Below are 22,932 nucleotides of genomic sequence, written 5' to 3' on the forward strand. Positions count from 1 at the left end.
CAAGCTTTCTGAGTATTGTGTGACAGAGAAAAGAAATGATTTAGAAAACATAATTACCCATGACATTTGGAATGGCCAGAATATGGGAAAGTCTATTGCAGGGAAATAAATTAAGAAACTGTTACAACATATCATTACGAGGTGGTGTGGGCCTGAATTAAATTATACATAATCCTTAATTCCCCAGATTCCCCTCGATGACCCCACAAACCAAGTATCTCAGTTTAATGTTAACTTTTCAAAAAAAAGAAAAAAGAAAACCTCTCAACAAAGAAAAGGCCAGGACCAGGTAGCCCACTGGTGAATTCTAACACTGAGGCTTCTCAAATTCTTCTAAAAAATTAAAGAGGAGGGAGGACTTCTGAACTCATACCCTGATATCAAAGCAAGACAAAGACATCACAAGAAAATAAAACTGCAGGGTAATATTCCTTATGAATATTGATGCAAAAATCCTCAACAAAATACTAGCAAATTGCATCCAACAAGATATTAACAGGATTATACATCATGACCAAGTGGGATTTAGTCCAAGAATGCAAGGGTGAGAGCTTGCAAGAAAATAAGAAATTTTCTTATTTCAACATAAGAAAATCTGTCACTGTCATACATCACATGAATAGTATAAAGAGAAAAAAAAACCACATGATCATCTTGTGAAAATGAAAAAAAGAAACCTCGTTTAAAACATTTATAGTCAGTTGATTTTGATAAGGGTGCCAAGTCCATTCAAGGCAGTAAAGAATATTCTCTTCCATGGAAGATGCTGGGACAACTGGATTCCCACTCACAAGGATGAAGTTCTACCCTTACTTCACACCACATACAAAAATAACTCAGAATTGATCAACAACCTAAATACAAGGCTAGAACTATACAATTGTTAGAAGAAAACATAGGAGTAAATGTTCATGACCTTGGGTTTGGCAATGGGCTCTTAGATATGACACCAAAAGCTCAAAGCAAAAACAACAAAAATAAATAAAATAAATAAATTGGATTTCATCAAAATTAAACATTTTTACGTGTCAAAGGACATTAGCAAGAAAGTAAAAGACATTGGAAAGCAGGCTTGAATTAAGGGCCAACCAAGATGCATGCAGACACAGGTGTGCTGTATACGTACTTTGAATCGCGTTAATGTGCTTCGAAGGCTACTCCGGCACCCTTACAGGGGGGCAGAGTTCGTTCTATGGTCGTTGCTGTTGTTTGCTGCTGCCTGCAAAGCCGAGCAGAGGATACAAAGAGGTGCTCATCTCAGCACGCCTTCAATTCTCAGCTCCTTGCGAAATAGACTCCATTTTTATACAGTTTGTGGTTTTGATTTACGGGGTTTTTTTTAATCTTATGAAAAATGAATAACCTCCTACTTCCCTACACCCGCTTTTAGCCCTATCATTGGGGATACTTCTCTTTAACTCATTATCATAGTTAAAGGTGGGCTCTGGAGCCAGACTACTTTGCATCTTAACTAGACTCTTTGGACCTCAGTTTTCTCATCTGTAAAATGGAAGTAACAGTAGGAACTGCATTATGGTGCTGTTGGGATTAAGTCAGATAACCCATGTAAAGAACCTTCCACACTGATAGAACACAGTAAGTACTCTGTAAGTGCTAATGGGCATTACCCCATACTATTCTTATTTCTAATAATTACCCAGAAATATTAAGTGCCCTTTTAGCTTGTCCTCGAGTAGCAGGGAGCAGTCAGTTCACATTCCCTCACCCAAGGTTCATTACTGAGTCATAGATAAAGTAGGAAGAAAAGTCATAGAACAGAATTTTGGCTTAATTATATTTGCAATTCCAGTGGTACAATCTTGAAAGTACCCTTTCCTTCTAATTTTTAAGCAAACTTTCACCCATCATACATCACTGTGTACCATGAGAGCCTAATAACTCTAATCATACGGTTGCCAAAATGCTCTGACTGGTTTGGGGTGGAGAGAGGGAGCTCAAGCTTTGCTTGGGTCCAGGTATTACATGCAAAGGTAATTTTGAAAAGCATGTTAAAGTTGCCAGTATTTGGTTGTCAACTAAATCTTAGTTAAAATGTGAGAAGCTTTTGTTCTCATTTTTTAAAAATTTATTTATTTATTTTTGGCTGTGTTGGGTCTTCGTTGCTGCGCGTGGGCTTTCTCTAGTTGCGGTGAGCGGGGGCTACTCTTCGTTGCGGTGCGCGGGCGTCTCATTGCGGTGGCTTCTCTTGTTGCGGAGCACGGGCTCTAGGCACGCGGGCTTCAGTAGTTGTGGCGCACAGACTCAGTAGTTGCTGCACACTGCCTCTAGAGCGCAGGCTCGGTAGTTGTGGTGCACGGGCTTCATTGCTCCGCGGCATGTGGGATCTTCTCGGACCAGGGCTCGAACCCGTGTCCCCTGCAGTGGCAGGCGGATTCTTAACCACTGCGCCACCGGGGAAGCCCTGTTCTCATTTTTGATGAGTCAGTTATTCATGGCATGACTGGCCATTTAACATCAAAAACTATTTAATCACAAAGAGCTTTTTATTTGAATCTAATCTCTAGATTACCATTTTGTTGGGACAATATCCACTTAAGACTTATTAATGCAAAAAGCCAATTCATGATATGTTGTCATTAGAATTCCAGCCACAGCTTTTGAGGAATCAAGATTGATCACTCTCGACAAGCAGCAGACGGTCCCAAAGCACCGCAGGAAGCGAAAGTTCTCAGAAAGCAGGGGTTTTGTTAGGAAATCAACACAATAGCTCATTTCCTAATGAAGCTAGCAGGGGTCAGTGTCTTTTAGTTATGTTTGAGAAAAACCATAAAATTGCCTCATGAGATTTCAGAGTTTGGACGATCTTCAGTTGGAGACAAAAGACACCTTGAAAACACAAAACATCTACTCACCCCAAAATGTCCAAAGAAACCTGAAAATATTCAGACACCCAACATGTTCCCTGAACACGTTCCCTGCCTGTGCCTCCAAACCACCTCCAAGTTCTTTTCCTTGGGAACTCAGCAGCAAGGTAGAAGTAACAATAGAAAGGAACTAAGAAAAAACTCTGGTCAATTGTTTTTAGAGGAATAGGGCCAAAAAATAGTGAAAGGCAACCTACAGAATGGGAGAAAATATTTGCAAATTATACATCTGATACTATCCAGAATGTATAAAGAACTCTTATCATTCAACAACAAACAACCCAATTAAACAATGGGCAAAGGACTTGCATAGACATTTCACCAAAGAAGGTGTACAAATGGCCAATGAGCCCAAGAAAAGATGCTCAACATCATTAGTCATCAGGGAAATGCAAAACAAAACCACAGTGAGACACCCCTTCAGACGTTAGGACCGGTATAATGATAACCAAAAAAGCGACATAACAAATGTGGGTGAGAAACGTGGAGGAATCAGTGGGAATGTAAAGCGGGGGAGCCACTGTGAAAACCAGTTGGGCAATTCCCAGATGACCCAAGTGTCCATCAACACATGAAAGGATAAACAAAATGTGGTGTATTCATAAACTGGAAGTGTACTCAGCCATAGAAAGGAATGCAGCTCTGATACATGTTACGATACGGATGAACCTTGAAAACTTTTTTTTTTTTTTTTTGCGGTACGCGGGCCTCTCACTGTTGTGGCCTCTCCCGTTGCGGAGCACAGGCTCCGGACGCGCAGGCTCAGCGGCCATGGCTCACGGGCCCAGCCGCTCCGCGGCACGTGGGATCCTCCCGGACCGGGGCACGAACCCGTGTCCCCTGCATCGGCAGGCGGACTCTCAACCACTGCGCCACCAGGGAAGGCCAACCTTGAAAACATTTTGCTAAGTGAAGTAAGCCAGACACAAAAGGCCACCTATTGTATGATTCCATTTGTATGAAATATCTAGAACAGGCGAATTCATGGAGACAGAAAGAAGATTATATGTTACCAGGACCTGGGTGGACGGGGGAGTTACTGCTTAATGGTTACTGAGTTTCTGTTTGGGGTGATGAAGAATTTTTGGAAATACAACTAGTGATGTTGCATAACATTGTGAATGTAATTAATGTCACAGAATTGTGAACTTAAAGTGGTTGAAATGGCGAATCTTACACAGATTTTACTACAATAAAAAAATAACTATGTTATTGGGAAGAGTGTGTTTCCAAAAAGAAAGGGGATGCTGTTAGCAGAGGGAAAGAAAAGTCATTAAATAAAACCAAAAGTAACTACTTCTCTAGGAGAAAGTTCAGGCTACTTCGATTAGTCTTAAGGTAGCCCTCGATGTTAACTTTCATCTGAAACACAAACAGGGGGAGTTGGGGAGAAGAGGTAGTATACAGCTGGCTTAACTGCCCCCTTGCCTGGGATGCCTAAGCCTGTGCCTGCATTTCTTCACAGCAAGGGGAGCCCCTAGAGGCGATGCTTATTGCTGATGCTAAACCTATTTATCTCGTTTTAAGAGCACCACCTCCTCCTTGGACTCAGGATACAAATGCGGTTCCATCTTATTTGTTTGCAGTAAATGCCAGATTAGCACGGAGTTCTGTTATTTCCCTTTGCCGGACGGGCTCCTACTGAATCAATCACTGGCTCTTCCGCCATCCTGAAGGCCAAGGGAAGGAGGGCCGGCCAGCTGCCCTTCCCCACCGGCAACGCTCCATCCACACCTGTGATTCCTCGAGCGGCCACAAGATGGTGCTGTCGCGTGGCGGCCTTGAACCAAAGCGCGGCCCCAGGCGCTCCCTGCACCTGCTGGTTTTCAGAGGTGATGTCGCATCTTAGTCTCTCTTAGAGCTCAGCGCTTTCATTCCCACACCAAGGACTGGACGGCTCCCGGGCTGGTTCCAGCACCTGCTGCTCCACAGTTACCGGGTCCTCCCACGGGATCCACACCACCCGGAGGTCTGGCTGTTTTCCTTATAGGTCCTCGTAGCACAAAAGACGTGAACACACCCCTCCCACGGGACAACAGCGTCACTCGCCCTCCTTGTAAGGAAGCCTACCTTCAGTTATCTCAGAGCGCCTACATCTACCTTTCTTAGTTGCACTCATTTACTTTCTGAGACACAAAGATGATATGAGGACATCATCTCAGTGAGTCTTACAAGAAAGCGGGGAGAACAACCAAATTTCATCTTTGAGGACATTCTAATACATTCGGAAATGCCTCTACAACTTTTCATTCGGATAAAGGTCATTCTAAAATGAAAACGTCCCCCCGGACCTCCTGGGCTCACAAGACAAGGTGGCCTGTCTCCTGCTGGCACGAGAGCATGTCACAGCGAGGCCATGTCCTCACTTCTGAACCCAAGGAAAACATCAGCCGCAGACAGACCACCCCCTGACGCTGGTGTGCAAACAGCAGCTGCAGTTATTTTCATTAGGAACATTACACAAGCGGGAAAAATCTGCCTTCTGCTCTATAGGGCCATCCCAGGACACCGGAAATCAAGGCAGAGCGTTTGGGGAGGGTCCTTGGGTGGGTCGCAATGGCAGGTGGGCTACCAAATTAGGTGTTACAAGCCAGAAAGTGCTGGAAAAGGGGAAAAGGAGAAAATTAACCCAAACTGCTCACCAGCACCCCTCGCCCACACATCCACAGGCTACGGTTCTGTACCTCTCTGCCTTCTAGGGGCTCTCCTTGGCCTTGAACCTTCATCCTATGTGCTCTTTACCCAGCCTCCCCAATAGAAACATCTGGCCAAACCACAGTACAACGTCACCACCAGGATGCGGTCACACACCGAACATTCCCATCACCACAAGGTCCCTCTTATAATCACACCCACCCCCCAAACCCTGGCAACCACTTATCTGTTCTCCGTTTCTAGAATTTCTCATCTCGAAAATGTTACATAAATGGAATCGTACAGGACGGACCATTTGGGGATTGGCATTTTTCGTTCATAATTCTCTGCAGACTCGCACAGGCTGCTGGGTGCATCAATAGTTCATCATTTTTATCGTTGTTATGCCGCGACCTTCAGACGTTACCCTGGACACCCGCCTGGGGGTGGAGGAGACGTGAGGCGCGGGCAGGGGCGCCCCCATCTTCCCAGCACTACAATCCCTCCAGCCACCACCGCGCGGAGCCACCGCGTCCCGCTCGAATACGAGGGCCCGGGCTGGCGCTGGGCAGAGCCCGGGGGCGGGGACAGGGCAGGGGCGGGGCGCCGAGTGCGGGGAGAGATCCTGACTGGTCGGGCTTGGGGGCGGGGCGGGGATAGGGGCCGGGCTGCGCTCGGGGGCGGGGCGTAGTCTAGGGCGAGGTGGGGCGGTGTTCGTGGGCGTGGCCAGGGCTGCGCTCGGGGCGGGGCCCCGTTGACAGACTCCCAGCGTCCGCTTCGCAAAGCGCGTCCGCCCGCCGACGTCTGCGAGTGCGTGGCCCGCGCGGCCAGAACGTGTCGTGGACGTCGGACGTTCTTCCGGAGGAAGTCCGAGTCCTGCCCTTGTTCTGGGCGCGGGCGCTGGCTGCGGTGAGCGTCTGCGCCCACCGGGGAGCGGGCTTGGGGACCCTACCCAGGGCGAGGGTCTCTGCGGGTTCCCACTCCCCGCGTGCCCGAGGCTCCTCTTCTGCAGGTACGAGGCTGGGGCACAGGGTGAGCAGGCCCTTCGCTGCCATCAGCCGCTGCCCTCCGCCCTGGACTCGGGCTGCGCCGACCCCAGTTGCAGACGGGAAGTGGGCAGCCTGGGGTCAGCGAGTGGGCGTCGCGGTGACCCGGCCTGGTTCCGGCTCGGCCTCTGCCCCGCGTACCGTCCAGTCTGTACCAGGCCCTGGAACTCAGCTTCTTTAACTTTAGTCCCTGAGATTTTCAGCCAGAGAAATTCGAGAAGAGAAACGTGTACTCAGTGTATGCTGCCTGCACGGCTATTTCTAGTTCTAGGGGGGATGGAAAGAACACAAATGTAGGAAGAGAGAAACGGTCGCAGAGATTAGGATGAAGTAATGTACATCAAATTATCAGCCCATTTGATGTGATATATAGAGTTTAACAACCACGTGGCTCTTTTTTCCTGTTGACCTGGTAAGTGTATTAATTTCTGAGGAAGGGGAAAGTACCCCTGCTGTGCAGGGGCAGTAGGTAGGGAAGGTCAGTGGGGAAAGTGTTGGGCTAGTAGCCGACTTCTGGGGCCTCAGTTTCTTATTCTGTACAACTAGGAGAATTGACCAGAGCGGGAGTCAGAAACTCAGTGGCCTCCAGGGGCCTGGCGGGTGATGTAAATAGGTAAACTGGGCCCAGCAAAGCAAGAGGGGAATGCATGCCCTGCTGTAGGCATTAAAATTAAATGGTTTTTAACCAAACCAAAATGTCTTTGGGCCCTGGCCCTAGGGATCTCAGGATGAGGTGTTCCCTGAGTCTGGAGTGACACTGCTGACCTGTCCGAGATGATCAGGTCCCATCACTCTCCTGCATAACATGCTCCAATGGCTTTCTTTTAGGCTCAGGGTAAAGTCTTTGCCCCTGTCCTGCAGACCCACCCATCTCTTGGACCGAATCTCCCACCACCCAGCGCTCTGTTTTAACCCCAGCTGCCTCATACAGGCTTCCTTGAACACCTGGCTTCCACTCCCACCGCGCGCCTTACCCTCGCTCTTCCCTCTGCCTGAACCTGTCTGTGGCTGTGCCTCGACCTCTCCCCCTGCCCCTCAGTGTTTGTTTTCTCTTCTAGATTGTTGGGGTCACTGAGGAGAGTGATTGTGCCTGAGAGCCCAGGCCCCACCACACGCAGTCCTTCTGTGCCCAGAGTTCACTGCAGACCCTCCTCTTGGCAGCATCCGGAGAGAAAAATACCCATCTTCTAGAATATGGCAGGTGACTATTAGCCATGGGGGAGTTAAGCTTTTTTAAATTAAAATTTTAGTTAGAAATTGAATACCTTGTTATAAAAACTCCAGACAGCACTGAAGTGTATAAAACTTGTTTATAATGTGCACTGCTATCTGGAATTCTCTCGTTTTGTGTTTTCTTACTGTCCACTTCAGCCCCATCAAAATCTAATGCTTATCCTGTCTTTGCTTTGCCTCCAGCCTCTGGGATGACCACCAGGACATAGTAGGTGCTCAATAAATAGATATTGAGTGAATGAGCCCCAAGAGTTACAACGGTTAAAGATTCAGCACGACGCACACCCATCCCATTCTGTGACATCTCTTTATTTCAACAAAAGATGAAAACCCTTTCATTTCAGAACATACACGTTCGCGTTATTTCACACGTCGCGTTGTCCGTTAGCGTTTGTCAGCCTTGGCACTGCTGACCTCTGGGGCTAGATCGCCCTGTGTTGTGGGACCTGTCTGTACCTGTAGGATGTTTAGCAGCAGCCTTGGGCTCTGTCTCCCGTATGCCAGCCTTGCCTCCCTCTAGAAGTGACAGCCAGAAACGTCTCCAAACCTCGTGAAATAGCTCCTGGGAGGCAACACTCTCCCCAGTTCGTGTGTATCCTTTTTCCTTTTAAGTCACCAAGTAGAGTTCCTTTATGACAGATGAGTCTGAGAGGTTAAAATAAAACTGTTAATCATTAATTTCACTTGTGGGATTCAACCTTTACACTCAGCTGAATGCCCCAGAGTTGTTTGCTTCCAACTGACGTTTATATTTTCTCCTTAAGGGCCTAAAGAGAATAATATAAAACAAGAGTTTAAACATTTTGGTCTCAGACGTTCCCAGGAAAGACTTAAACAAATCCCCACAGCTGCCTTCGGTACCTAAGCTCACAGAACCTTCCGAACGAGGAAAGGACTGCTCCACAGGCTGTTGGTATTAATGACACGGCCAGGCCCTGTAATGCTGGTCTTCTTAGAGCCTCTTGCCCTCAGCCTCCCCCCCAAAAGCGGGGCTTGATGCAGGCTCTGCCTCTCCCATGGGACTAGGGATCTGATTTTTGATGTCTTAAGTGTCAGTTTTTGATGGAGGGGAAGGAAGCAGAGCTGTGTGTCAGTGGCTGATGCCTTCCAACAAAGGGTTAGCACAAAAGATCAGTCACAGTAGTTTCTTATGATATTAGGCAACACAGCTAAAACTTACGGAGGATAACCAAAACAGATTGGGCTTTTAAGGAACTCAGTTGTGTTACTCTTGAGGAATTGTAACTTGACTCGTCGTATATTTGTGTGTTAGCAAACTCAAGTAATGATGAACTATGACATAGTTAGATTTTTCTTAAATGCTCATTGTTTTAAACGTGTCACCCATAAAAAGCGTTGGTCTTTCTCGCTTAGCTTCAGCCATGGTGGTGCACCTACATGTTTCATTGTCGTCTTAGTCCTTGTTGCATTTTGACAAAGAGGAATTGTTCTTCAAGAGAAATGGTTTCTTGTCCGGATTTAGGTAAGAAAGTGCTCATCGTCTACGCGCACCAAGAGCCCAGGTCTTTCAACGGGTCCCTGAAGGATGTGGCGGTTGCGGAACTGAGCCGGCAGGGCTGCACCGTCACCGTTTCTGATCTCTATGCCATGGACTTTGAGCCTAGGGCCACGAGGAGAGATATCACTGGTGAGTCATGGAATAAATGCTCTGGTTTTTTAAACTTTCTTCTCTGTGTGTGTCTTCTTACTGAGGTATGATTGACATAACGTTGTATTCGTTTCAGGTGTGTAACATAAGGATGCGATGTTGGTATATGTTGCAAAATGATGACAAGTCCAGTTAACATTCGTCACCACACAATTTCACTTTTCTCCCCTCTTGATGAGAGCTTTCAAGGTCCGCTCCTTCATATATGCAGCGTCCTAACTGTAGTCGCCGTGCTGTGTGTGACATCCCCATGACTCAGTCATTTGTAACTGAAAGTTTGCTCTTTCGGCTCTCTCTACCTGTATTACGCACACCCTCCAGCCCCTGCCCCAGGCAGCCACCAATCTGTTTTCTGTATTCACGAGCTCAGTTATTTTTTTGTTTTGTTTTTTAAGATTCCGCATATAAGTGAGATCATACAGTATTTGTCTTTTTCTGCCTGACTTATTTCACTTAGCATGATACCCTCCAAGTCCATCCATCTTGCTGCAAACGGCAAGGTTTCTTTCTTTGTGGCTGAATGATATTCCATTGTGTTTATATATCACCTTTTCTTCATCCATTGATGGGCATTTAGGTTGTTTTCGTATCTTGGCTGTTGTGAATAACGCTTCAGTGAACAGGGGTGCAGATATCTTTGTGAGTTACTGTGTCGCTTTTCTTTGGGTAGATACCCAGAAGTGGGATTGCTGGATAGTGGCTCTACTTTTAATCTTGGGGAGGAAACCTCTGCACTGTCCTCCACAGTGGCTTGCACGTCGCATTCCCACCAACAGTGCACGAGGGTCCCCTTTTTTCTACATCCTCACCCGCGCTTGTTGTCTCTTGTCTTTTTGACGATAGCCATTCTGACCGGTGTGAAGTGACATCTCACTGTGCTTTTGATTTGCATCCCTGATGATTATGATGTCGAGCATCTTTTCACGTGCCTGTTGGCCATCTGTGTGTTTTCTTCAGAAAGATGTCTGTTCAGATCCTCTGCCCATTTTTAAATCAGATTGTTTGGGGGATTTTGCCTTCTTTGTAATTTTTTTAATTATAACAAGTTTGAAAACAAAGCTTATCATTGCACATGATGGAGAGTTCTCAAGTCAAAAAGGCCTCAGGGCAAGTCCTTTCCCCCGTCCCCGGCCACCCGGTTCCTCTGCCCCCAAGGAAACCAGTGTCACCCATTACCTGTGCATCTTTCTGGAGTGAGTCTGCGCTATCTCTGGATGTACCTAAAACAATTAAGGGCATAGTCTCCATTTTCCCTGCGCTTTTTAAAAAATGGGAACATGTTACATATGTTGTTTTCTTTTTTCCTGCTGCGGAGTCCCCCATTGTATGGAGGAGCCATGGTTTGAGTAGCTGCCACTAGTGGGCATTTTTGGTTGTTTCTCACTTTTGCTGTGATAACAGAGCTGCAGCACACGGTCACGGCCATACATGTTTTCCTATCTGTGCTGGTATATCTAGAATGGAGTTGCTGGTCAGAGGGAATGTGCGTTTTGAATTTTCGTAGCTAATATCAAATTGCCTTCTGTAGGTGCTGTACCAGTTTACCCCCAGCAGTGTTTGCAAGTGCTCGTTTCCTCATTTAACCAATTTTTTGATAATTGCCAGTCTGACAGGTGGAAAAATGGTCCCTGAGTACATACAGTTTTGTATATGAATTGTAAATATATTTTTACCTATTTTTTTTTTTTTTTTTTAGTTTTGACTTTACTATGGTGGCTTTTTTCATGCAGAATTTCATTTACTTTTGTTTAGTTGGCTTTTAACCTGTGTATTTTGTGTCATGTAAACGCTAAGCTTATTTTTTAAAGGTGTTATAGTTTCTGGTATTTGACAGGTTCCACTTTTTTTTTTTTTTTGCGGTACGCGGGCCTCTCACTGTTGTGGCCTCTCCCGTTGCAGAGCACAGGCTCCGGACGCGCAGCCTCAGTGGCCATGGCTCACGGGCCCAGCCGCTTCGTGGCATGTGGGATCTTCCCGGACCGGGGCACGAACCCGTGTCCCCTGCATCGGCAGGCGGACTCTCAACCACTGCGCAACCAGGGAAGCCCTCCACTTTTTAAATTTAAGTATGTTCTCTATTCAGAATTTACTTTGGTGTATGATGTGAGGTGTGGGTCGTTTTCCCCAAGTACTTACCCAGCTCGCTCATCACCATTTATTACATGATCCAGCTATTTGCCCCAATTTAAAAGGCCACCTTCATTGTGATCTGAATTCCCACATGTTTTATTCTCTTCTAAACTTTGTATTCTGCTTTTGTTTTCCTATCCATGACTCAGTACCACATGGCTTTAATTATTTTGGCAAATAATTTATTTAATATCTGATAGAGTTAGGTCACCCTCACTTGTCTTATTTTCTATTTTTTTCTGACTAGTTTTACTTTTCCATAAAATCTTTTGAATTAGCTTTCCAGATTGTCGACTGAAAAAAAAATGCACAACATGAGGGTTGTGAGTTAAGTTTCTTTTGGGGCAAAATGAGGACTATAGCCCAGGAGGCAGCCTCTCCGAGAGCTCTGAGGAACTGCTCCGAAGAGGTAGTGGGGGGAAGTCAGGATATGTGTGAATTTGGTGAAGGGGGTGCGTGCAGTTGAGCACACAGTTCGGCAGAAGGTTGCTGCTGGTCACGAGGAGCACACGTCTCCATTAGTGACGTTAGTGCTTTTCTAGATACGAAGAGATGCAAGAATTGGGCTCATAAACTCTTCTCCGGGAAAGATCTAACTCTCTGAAGACCTGTTCTGCCAGGTTTTCCGGGAGCACGGGGCGCCTCATTCCTGATCTCCACCCTGAACCCCTTTCAGGGCGTGTTGAAGGTCAGTGGTCACAGCAGTTTGTGACTTAATCCTTGTAGAGGCAGATGGCAAGTGCTAACCTTTGGCTGGCAAGATTCAAAAGGTAACAGATGATCTTTTTTTTAACATCTTGATTGGAGTATAATTGCTTTACAATGGTGTGTTAGTTTCTGCTTTATAACGAAGTGAATCAGTTACACATATACATATGTCCCCATATCCCCTCCCTCTTGCATCTCCCTCCCACCCTCCCTATCCCACCCCTCTAGGTGGTCACAGAGCACCGAGCTGATCTCCCTGTGCTATGCGGCTGCTTCCCGCTAGCTATTTTACGTTTGGTAGTGTACATATGTCCATGCCACTCTCTCACTTTGTCACAGCTTACCCTTCCCCTCCCTGTGTCCTCAAGTCCATTCTCTTGTAGGTCTGTGTCTTTATTCCCATCTTACCCCTGGGTTCTTCATGACCTTTTTTTTCTTTTTTTTCCTTAGATTCCATATATATATGTGTTAGCATATGGTATTTGTCCTTCTCTTTCTGACTTATTTCACTCTGTATGACAGACTCTGGGTCCATCCACCTCACTACAGATAACTCAATTTCGTTTCTTTTTATGGCTGAGTCATATTCCATTGTACATATGTGCCACATCTTTATCCATTCATCTGATGAAGGACACTAACAGATCTCTTCATTGAGGTCCCATTAAGTTTACAGACGACTCAGCCTCGTGAAGTTCTTTGTGTCCCAGTGACAGGCATGGCTCCTCATTTGCTCGTGGGCTCTTACAGCCTTCCAGGTCTGTTTACGGGTTTTCTTCATGCAGATCTCACGTAATTCTTACTAACTGGGTTTTGCTCCTCTGTGTCAGCAGGTCCCCGGCCTTATGACACCAGGGCTGGGTCTCGTGGAAGACAGTGTTTCCATGGACTGGGGCGAGGGATGGTTCAGGCGGTGATGCGGGCCATGGGGAGCAGCTGTAAATGCAGATGAAGCTTCTCTCCCTCGCCCGCCGCTCACCTCCTGCTGTGCAGCCCAGTTACTAACAGGCCGAGGACCGGTACCAGTCCGCGGCCAGGGGGTTGGGGACCCCTGCTCCACGTGAAGAGGACTCATCTGTGTGTGCGTGTATGTGGCTGCTACTAATTTTCTTACTGTTTGTAGTTTTCAGCTGATCCTCTGGGGCTTTCCTGATACACAGTCAGATCATCTGCAAATAATGATAATTTCACCTGTGGTTTTCCAGGAATTTTAATTTTAAATTAATTACCTTTAATTTCCTTCTGTTTGCAGTTGGGTTAACAAGATCCCCAGATTTAGTATTTAGTGCTGATGGTGATAGCTGACATCCTTGTCTTTGTCTTCCCTTTTTTTTTAAAAATTTTTTTTATTGATTTATTTTTTTGGCTGCGTTGCGTCTGCGTTGCTGCGCGCGGGCTTCCTCTAGTTGCGGCGAGCGGGGGCTTCTCATTGCGGTGGCTTCTCTTGTTGCAGAGTACAGGCTCTAGGCATGCAGGCTTCTGTAGTTGCAGTGCGCAGGCTCAGTAGTTGTGGCTCGCGGGCTCTAGAGCGCAGGATCAGTAGTTGTGGAGCACAGGCTCAGTTGCTTCGCGGCATGTGGGATCTTCCCGGACCGGGGCTCGAACCTGTGTCCCCTGCATTGGCAGGCAGATTCTCAACCACTGCGCCACCAGGGGAGCCCTTCCCTTTTTTAAAAAAAACAATATTTATTTATTTTGGCTGCGCGGGGTCTTAGTTGTGGCATGTGGGATCTGATTCCCTGACCAGGGATCGAACCCGAGCCCCCTGCATTGGGAGCATGGAGTCTTACCCACTGGACCACCGGAGAGGTCCCTGTCTATTCCCTTTTAATAAACCAAACATTCTTTTCACTGAGCGAACAGCAAAGCAGGGACTGGGGAGATAGAGGATTATGTGGGGGAGCCACTGGTTTTCAGTGAATCGGGTGACACAGGTTCTTTGTATAAAGTATCTTAAATGTGGTGAACAGGTGGGCAGAGGGTGGAAACAACAAGCCCTTCACATGCCCTCCTGGTCCCGCATGGCCCCCAGGGACAAGCAGGCGGAGCTTTGTGGTGTGGATCGTTGTAGGTCTTACAAATATCGACAAAATGTGTGTCTGTGTGGAGCTTAGACTCTCCAGTACAGGCGGAAGTGGGGATTTGCTTGATTCACTAGAGCTTCCGGGAGCCTCTCTATGACTGCAGGGTACTTCGCGGCACCTGCTGTAACTTACCAGTTCCCCTGTTGACTTAGGCTTACTTTGTCTCCAGCTTTCGTTTCAAGCTGAGCCAGTATGTTTCCATGGCTCTGGACTTCCTGTCTTACTAAGAAAGTCCTCTCCATATCCTCACTTATAAAAATATTCTCATTTTCCCATGACATTTGGATACCTTTGCTTTGATATTTACTTTTATCTAGAGTACACGTGGCCCATGCACATTTTATTGTCCGTTCACCATTATCAGAAGCACCCCGTGTCCTCTGTGGGCTCCACACCCGGTGGGCGGCAGCCTGCCTGAGACACAGGCTCTCCTGCTCAGGGTCTCTGGTCGGTACAGAACCTCATGCACAGAAGGGTCCCAACAGGTGCTTTGAATGAAAATGAACCCCGGGGAGGCTGAGGGAGGAAGCAGAGCCCTGGCATGTTCTCAGCTGTGGCTGCTGAAGGGCTGGCCTCTCCTTGGGCTCCTCTGCAGGCCGCGTGCTGCAGGGGCCGCACCTGGGCCTCCCGTCGTCCCCTCTGCTGCCGTGTGGGACCCGTGGCCTTGAGCTCGGCCCTCAGCCTTCATCTCCTCTCTGGTCGGTTGGGAATTACCCAGCCTGTCGGGTTGTTACGAACATAGAAAGGTGATGCTGCAGAGCAGTGGTACGTGGGGATCCTCAGCCACTGGTGACTGTTGTTAACACTGATCAGTGCGGTTGGGTGAGTCATGATGCTTGAAGAGAACCCACTGAAGGCCTACATCAAAGTGTTAACTTGGCTCTCAGCCTAGTTGTCGAGAGTTAGGGTTAGAGGGTTAGGGTTACGGTTGGGGTCGGGTTAGGGTTAGAGGGTTAGGGTTGGGGGTTAGGGTTAGGGGGTCAGGGTTAGGGGTTAGAGTTAGAGGGTTAGGGTTAGGGGTTAGGGTTAGGGTTGGGGTCGGGGTTAGGGTCGGGTTAGGGTTAGAGGGTTAGGGTTGAGGGTCGGGGATAGGGTTAGGGTTAGGGTTGGGGGTCAGGGTTAAGGGTTAGGGTTAGAGGATTAGGGTTAGAGGGTTAGGGTTAGAGGGTTAGGGGGTCAGGGTTAGGGTTGGGGTCGGGGTTAGGGTCGGGTTAGGGTTAGAGGGTTAGGGTTAGAGGGTTAGGGTTAGGGGGTTAGGGTTAGGGGGTCAGGGTTAGGGTTGGGGTCGGGGTTAGGGTCGGGTTAGGGTTAGAGGGTTAGGGTTGGGGGTCGGGGATAGGGTTGGGGTTAGGGTTAGAGGGTTAGGGTTGGGGGTCAGGGTTAAGGGTTAGGGTTAGAGGGTTAGGGTTGGGGGTTAGGGGTTAGGGTTGGGGTCAGGGGTTAGGGGTCAGGGTTTAGGGTTAGGGGTTAGGGCTTTGGGGTTAGGGTCAGGAGTTAGGGTCAGGGGTTAGGGTTAGGTGCTGCAGGTTCCAGCCCAACCCCTCCCCACCCCTGCTGCTGCTGCCTGAGCCTCTCCCCTACCAGGCCTTCTCCTGAATCGCTGAGGCCACAGTGAGCTTTTCCAGAGCTGAATTGGAGCGTTCACTATATACATGGGGAGCAGACCCCTGTGTGCAGGAGAAGCTTAAGCCCCTCGGCCGGGCTCACAAGCCCTGGTCCATTCCTGCAGTCACATCACCTGCGGGCCTCCCGGCCTCTCACCGCAGGTCCTCGGCTGTGCTCCCAGTGGCCCACTCCTGGGCTGGCCAAGTTGTCCCGTCTGCGTCTTCTGCCCAGAAGGTCCCCTGCTTCTCCTGGCTGCCCGAAACTCCTACTCCATCGTCAGAACCCTGACTCATCCCCAGGGTGCGCTCCTGACCCGCCCCCGCAGAGCTGCAGCGCTTGTTACATGCGCAGAGTGAGGCCCGCTGCTTCTGGGCCGTGGGGTGTGAGGCCCGTCTGCCGTAACGTTACACCTAGCAAGCTGCGTGGTCGTGTTCTGTGTGTTACCGTGTGGTTGCTCATCCACATCTCCTACCGGCCTGTGAGTCCCTTAGGAGAAGGTCAGGACATAGCTTGCTCTCTTTGCGTCCACAGTCTGACCCCAGGGCCTGGCGCGTGCTCAGGTCTCCGTGACTGCCCGGTGACCTGCCGGGGGTGGGGAGTGACGTCCAGGCAGCAGTGGCGCTGGTGGGATTGGCGGGATGGGCCGCGGCTGCCCCTGCGTGAGAACCCCTGTCCTGTTCTTCCAGGCGCCCTCTCCCGCCCCGAGTTCTTCAGCTACGGTGTGGAAGCGTACGAGGCCTGGAAGAAGAGGTCTCTGACCAGCGACATAATCGCGGAGCAGAAGAAGGTCCAGGAGGCCGACCTAGTGATGTTTCAGGTTTGGTTCCCCTCAGATTATGGTAACGAATTTGGTTTGTCCTGTGTGCAGGGTCTTTCCCGGTACTGAGTTCACGCTCCTGGCGGTGGTGCTACGATCTGCACGCTTACTTCTGTCTCGTTGGGTCCGGAGACCCAGGGAGCCCATACCACCCGTTCAGATCCTGGCCCCCAAGTAAACAGCAGGGATTTCCCTTTAGCCTGTGGGTCCCGAAACGTCTGACCCTGCAGACGGTGCTGCCTTCGTTCTCTGATCCCCAGCCCGGGAGGTGCTGGGCTGCATGGAAACCAGTTTGTCTGCGTGGGTGTTTGTCAGAGTAATTTAGGCCAGATGCAACTGCTGCCTTAAGTATCCTGGTCGTCAAGCCCCGTGGGTGGCCTCACCCCCCACCCTCACCTGGTGCGCACTCACCTTTGTCCCAGGCAGGCTTCACTGCACGAGAGCTGCCCAGGACGCTACGTCCACGGCCAGCCAGGCGGGCATCATGGCATCAGAGTAAATGTGCTTTTGGGGAGTCGTTGGGTGGATAGAAATCCAAGTCAGGCCAGGAGAGAAGGGGATTTATCGAAAGGGTCCTGATCGCTTGGGTCCCAGAAACCCGAGGACAGGCCGTGGCGGGCCTCAGGGCAGTGGCACGGGGTGTGGGGTGTCTGTTCCCTTCCCCATGGCAGCTGCTTCTCTCCGATCTGGCCGCTCTGCCTCTGCCCCACGTCACTAGATCCAGCCTCCCAGGAAGGGATCTCCTGGGTCCACATCGTCTCTGTTTTCCAACCTGCTGAGGGGCGGGACGTGGGCGGGAGAACAGGACCACCCTTGCGGTGGGCGCAGAGCCAGCTTCCAGACACAGCGCAGAAACACCCCGTAGACTACACCCGTGCACGCGGAGGCGGCAGCCCCGCGCCCGCCCCGCGTCTGCCCCGCCCGCCCCGCGTCTGCCCCGCCCGCGTCGCCCCGCCCCGCGTCGCCCCGCCCCGCGTCTGCCTCCCCACGACCTTGACTCCGGGTGTGGTCCAAGTGCGGCCGTGCTTCCATCCTCCTCACACCCGAGTGCCCGCGGCTCCCCACCGGCACGCTGGTAGTCACGCAGGACCGTGCAGACGTGTGACGATGCCCAGCAGTCCGGCCCCTGGTCCGAGCAGAACCCCACGCAGCTCTGTCTCCCCTTCGCTGCGGCTCCCGGCTGAGCACACGGAGCCCGAGGCTTCCCCCCTCCGCCTCTCCTGTAACTGGAAGGTGAACACCTGCCGAGGCCTGTTCCTTCTGTGAGAGTCTTTCTTTACTCTGCCTCTTTTCACTTGTTTTTTCCCCACCCCACCCCTTTTCCCGTACTCTGCCCAGAGCCTCTGCATATATGTTTATTTTTTTTTTGCTCAACACTGATAAAAATGTCATTCACCACGATCACTGCTACTATGACCATAGCTCACCACTCACTGAGCATTTACCCTGTTCTGAGCACTGTGATGTGTCATTGAACCCTCACCACAGTGCTGTGAATGATTTGCAAATCAGGCTAAGGAGGCCCAGAGAGGTTAAGTAACTTGCCAACGTCACACAGCAGTAGGTTGTGGAGCTGGGATTTCAGTGCCAAGTCCTGAGTTAGATTCATAGTGAAAGCACGTGAAACACGGGCTTCCTTCTAGCTTTGGTAACAGGTTATTGCACGTGTTCATCTCTTTTCATTGATATTGTTGGATATGGTGTTAGGGCTTCTAACCCTAACGGGAGTGGACTCCAGGAAGACCGTGCTGCTGGTGTGTGGAATCTGAGGATCAGACTTCTCATAACCTACCCCAGCCCGACTCCCAGATGCCGTGTCTCATCCCCAGGTGGGGAAACGGGCAAACTCTTTCCCACACCCTCCCTCTGGCCCCGTGGCTGGGGGTCAGCACCTCCCGGCCCACTCAGTCAGGGGCAAGCAGTTGGAGGCCGTCACGGGGGACGCAGAGCCACCTGTGACAGGGACCAGGACGCTGTCGGCTCTGCCCGCCCCGCCAGCCGTCACCGCCACACCGCGCGCCTAAGAGAAGGGGGAGAAGCCTCCCCATCGTGTTGGTGACATCTGCCTGCCCGGGCCGGGGAGGAGGCTCCCCTGAACCCCCAGGCAGAGGAATGCGGAAGTGACCCCAGCGCTCCCTGCCTGTTCCACTTGCAGTTCCCGCTGTACTGGTTCAGCGTGCCGGCTGTCCTGAAGGGCTGGATGGACAGGGTGCTGTGCCAGGGCTTTGCCTTCGACATCCCGGGATTCTACGACGACGGCCTCCTCAAGGTACGGCCGGATGAGGGGCGGCGTCCATCGGGGATGGAGGGGGCGTCTCACCATCGGGGATGGAGGGGGCGTCTCAGCAAGTCACTCCTAGTTTGCATTTTTTAACCAAACACTGAGCGCCAACCGTGTGTAAGGCCCCGTGTGGTTACATGGGCGAGAAAGTGTCGCTCCCGAGGTCATGGGCTTTTCTTCCAGTAAGGAACACAGAGCGTCCACGTCTGTCTGTGTGCTCAGCCAGGGTGGCCTGGGGACGGCTGCCGAGGGGCACCTGCTCCACGATGCGGGCTCATCACTGGCCACGCACCGGTTCACCTCTGAGCGTCATGTAACCACCTTGAAAACAGGATAATGCCTTGCCCCCAGGGAAGAGGTTGCGGGGAACCTGGCAGGTGCATAGGACGTGGTAGCTATGGATTTCCCACTAAAACAAATGACATTTTTAATTCTGAGATCCTCAGAAAATAAGTGCATATAAAGAAAACACTGAGTCATGAGATCCGTCTCGGACCGTGAAAAGATGCCACCCTTTGCTGAGTGGCCCCAGGAGCCGGGCACTGCGGGCGGTACCATTTGCCCTCCCAGCCGCTCCAGGGTCTGGCCTCCGCCTCATCCACTCCTCCCCTGCGTCCCTGAAGCCTACTCTCCACCACCCCCGGGACCTGTCAGCTCTGTGTGCACCCCATCCGTTCCTCTGGTTGTCCCCTGCTCTCTCCATTTGATGTAGCTGTCACCTGCAGTTGGGCTGGACGGAGATGGGAATGTGTGTCTTTCCATCAGGGAAGGGTGCAGGGGAGCTGGCCTCGGGTTTTCCCTCCCGGTCGTTAGAAACCTCTGGGCTGGAGTCACAGTGGCCTTTACTACCCTGTCCTCTGGGGTCCCACCAGAGCGTGTGCTGTGTCCTCCTCAGGGTAAACTGGCCATCCTGTCCATAACCACGGGCGGCACGGCCGACATGTACTGGAAAACTGGAGCCAACGGAGACTTCCGATACTTCCTGTGGCCCCTCCAGGTACGCCACACCCTTCCCTGAGCCGCACCTCCCCTGGCACAAGTGAGGTGTGACATAGGCCTGGAGGCCAGACCGTTCGGACTTCCCTGGGTTCAGGAAGGGACAGCCTCTGCCCTCTTTCCTGATTTACTTGGCAGCACTGGAAAGGCTGGCCAGTGAGGAAACACGTGTTATCAGGATAGCCTCTGCCATCGTTTGGTTAGAGGCCAGGCCAAACCTAGTTGGCTGGTGTGCTCTGGGGCACACAGGAGCCCCACGGTGGCCCGTGTGTGTCACGATTCGGGAGGGCAGAGCCATCCACACTCCGGCTCTGCTTCCCGAGGCAGCATCGCCTGGAACCCTGGCAAAAGGCTCCCCGGCCCGCAACCGGCAGCCTTGTGAGTGGGCATGTTTCCATGGAGCCAGCGGCTGGGCGCCTCCCCAGAGCCCACCCCGCCTCCAGGAGCCCGGGACTCAGCTCCGGGCCGCGCTCCCAGGTGGACGCTGGGCTGCCTCTGCGCCCTGGGCCCGGGGTTGGCGAGGACGGCGGTCAGCGGAAGTGCCCTGGTGAGGGGCAGAGCCGAGGAAGGGAGCTGGGGGCCCTGTCCCAGCCCCCCTGTGCTGTAGGGAACTCCTGGGAGACCCAGAGACCTGCATGGAAGCTGCCCATCTAGGTCGTTAGGGGTGTGTGTTGAGCTCGGAAGGGATCACGTAGCTAAGGGTTCGTGCGCTTTAGAAATGCAGGCGGTGGCGTGGGTCCCGGCCTCCCACCCACCTGATGGGGCAGGCCTGGACAGGGTGTGGGTTTAGGGAAGGAGTGCAGACGGAGGACAGTGATATTTCTAGAAGAACGATCTCTGAAAGGAGACGGGATAGTCGTTCCATGTAGTGATGCTCAGCTGCAGAAGCCCGAGCTTCCTCTGCAGAGGCCGAGGGGCCTCTTAGGTGCCATTAGCCAGGCCTAAATTCTTGCTTTTAAAAAATCTTCACCTTTATTTCAGTTTGCAGAAGTACATATCATAGAAAAAAGTGAGATTAGAAAATACAAAAATAGTCCCCTTAATTTCTCCCTTAAAAATAATCACTTTGAATGATTTGATGTATTTCTTTACAGCCCATATATATTTTTAAATATATACTTTTAATGATTAGGCTTATCATGTTTATCTTTTTACATAAACCGTGTGCCACAAATACTGCTTCACGTTTCTTCTTGCTGTTTACATTTAATGCATATCTTGAACAGCCTTCCATGGTGGCACATTGTAGCTAAAATAACCTCATTCTAGAATATTCCATCACATGACTTGCCATAACTTGCCTAACCAGTCAAAACCTAAACTTCAGTGTCTGACTCAACAGCAGAGATTAAAGATTAATGTCAGTTATCAGAGTAGAATTTGGAACTTGCCGCTGCCCAGCACTCTTCACCTCCCTGGTAGCGGCCGTGTCCTGAGGTTCTGGGGCAGTTCCGTTGTTTTCGATTAACTGGTAGCATGAAAGGTGTTCTGTCCCCTTTGGTGACTGAACGGATGGCATGTGCAGGGCGGCTTCTCATCGCTCTCCTTTCTTTGCGGCTATAGCACGGCACGCTGCACTTCTGTGGATTTAAAGTCCTTGCCCCTCATATCAGTTTTGCTCCTGAATATGCATCAGAAGAAGAAAGAAAGGGGATGGTGGCCTCCTGGGCGCAGAGGCTGAAGACCATCTGGAACGAGGAGCCCATCCCCTGCTCACCCCCCTGGTACTTCGGGCAGTGACCTCGGGGCCACGCTGGGAGGTGCTGGTGTGTGTAATAAACGACGGCACAACAGAGCAGCAGGTGTGTGGGGTGATGTGACTGCGTCTCCAGGGTCCTGTAGGCCGACTCGCGGCTCCCGTCACCCGCTGGTTGTCCCGGATTCTCTCCTGACAGATGTCCGTATTCTCCCAGGCTTTCTTTTCATTTCTAATATTTTTCCATCTCCCTGTCTTCAGCCTTCATGGGTAGTGGTGTTTTTCTGTAGTTCTGGCTTGGAACTGGATTTGTTAGGTTTTGTTTTGTTTAATTCCATAACTCAACTTGAATTTCTCTTTGCATAGAAAAGTGAAGTCTGTTCACAGCTCGTGTTTGAGTGCTCTGTTTGGACTTACTTCTTCCATCTTTTTTTTTTTTTTTTTTTTTTTAACTTGCATCATGACTGTGAAGTTTTAATTGATCAGCCACTTAACATAGTTTTACAATCCCTGCGTGCCCGTGACAACGAGGTTTCCAAGCAGTAGTGAGAAGGCATCCTGTCAGTGTGTGCGAGCTCGGGGAACACGACTGACAGTAACCTCAAGGTGTGGGCACGTGTAGGTGGAGTGTCTCCCCCAAAGCAGGTTTGAGGAATTAGATCCCTTCCCCCCACCCCCTCCCCCCATCGTCACGGTCATCGTCACTGCCCAGGACAGAGCAGCTGCCTGGGGTCAGGGCCCTTCTGCTTAGTATCCCAGCCCCGCCCCCATCAGACTGTCCCAGCTTCCCGCTGGATCCCCCTCGTCACACACCTTTCACCTTCCTCTCCCCCTCCCCCGCCCCTCCACCCCCCCACCATCTTCAGACCCTTTTCCATCCTCATTTTCTTTCTTCTCTTTTTCACCTAATGCATCACCTGATAGTATTTCTTTTTGTTTTTTTTTTAATATTTACTTATTTATCTTTGGTTGCACCAGGTCTTAGTTGCGGCTTGCAGGCTCCTTAGTTGTGACCTGCGAACTCTTAGTTGTGGCGTGTGGGATCTAATTCCCTGACCAGGGATTGAACCTGGGCTCCCTGCTTTGGGAGCACGGAGTCGTGTCCACTGTGCCACCAGGGAAGTCGCCACCAGATAGTATTTCGTGTG

General features: G+C 50.5%; 1 protein-coding gene across 5 annotated transcripts; it reads left to right on the forward strand.

The window, feature by feature from the left end:
• Positions 1-6,287: 6,287 nt before the first annotated feature.
• NQO2 (N-ribosyldihydronicotinamide:quinone dehydrogenase 2) lies at positions 6,288-21,886 on the forward strand. 5 transcript variants are annotated; one of them, XM_060023731.2, is made up of 8 exons: positions 6,331-6,531; positions 7,624-7,766; positions 7,982-8,006; positions 9,282-9,446; positions 16,681-16,811; positions 18,967-19,080; positions 19,988-20,089; positions 21,652-21,886. In XM_060023731.2, exons 4-8 carry the CDS (start codon positions 9,407-9,409, stop codon positions 21,826-21,828), a joined length of 564 nt encoding a protein of 187 aa, XP_059879714.1. In that variant the 5' UTR covers positions 6,331-6,531; positions 7,624-7,766; positions 7,982-8,006; positions 9,282-9,406; the 3' UTR covers positions 21,829-21,886. The 5 variants fall into 5 exon arrangements, with proteins under 5 accessions (XP_059879710.1, XP_059879713.1, XP_059879709.1 ...); XM_060023727.1 differs by lacking the exon at positions 7,982-8,006 and having other exon boundaries at positions 6,288-6,428; XM_060023726.2 differs by lacking the exon at positions 7,982-8,006 and having other exon boundaries at positions 6,329-6,531.
• Positions 21,887-22,932: the final 1,046 nt, after the last annotated feature.

Source organism: Delphinus delphis, chromosome 10, assembly GCF_949987515.2.
Source record: "Delphinus delphis chromosome 10, mDelDel1.2, whole genome shotgun sequence".
In the NCBI taxonomy this organism is placed as follows: domain Eukaryota; kingdom Metazoa; phylum Chordata; class Mammalia; order Artiodactyla; family Delphinidae; genus Delphinus; species Delphinus delphis.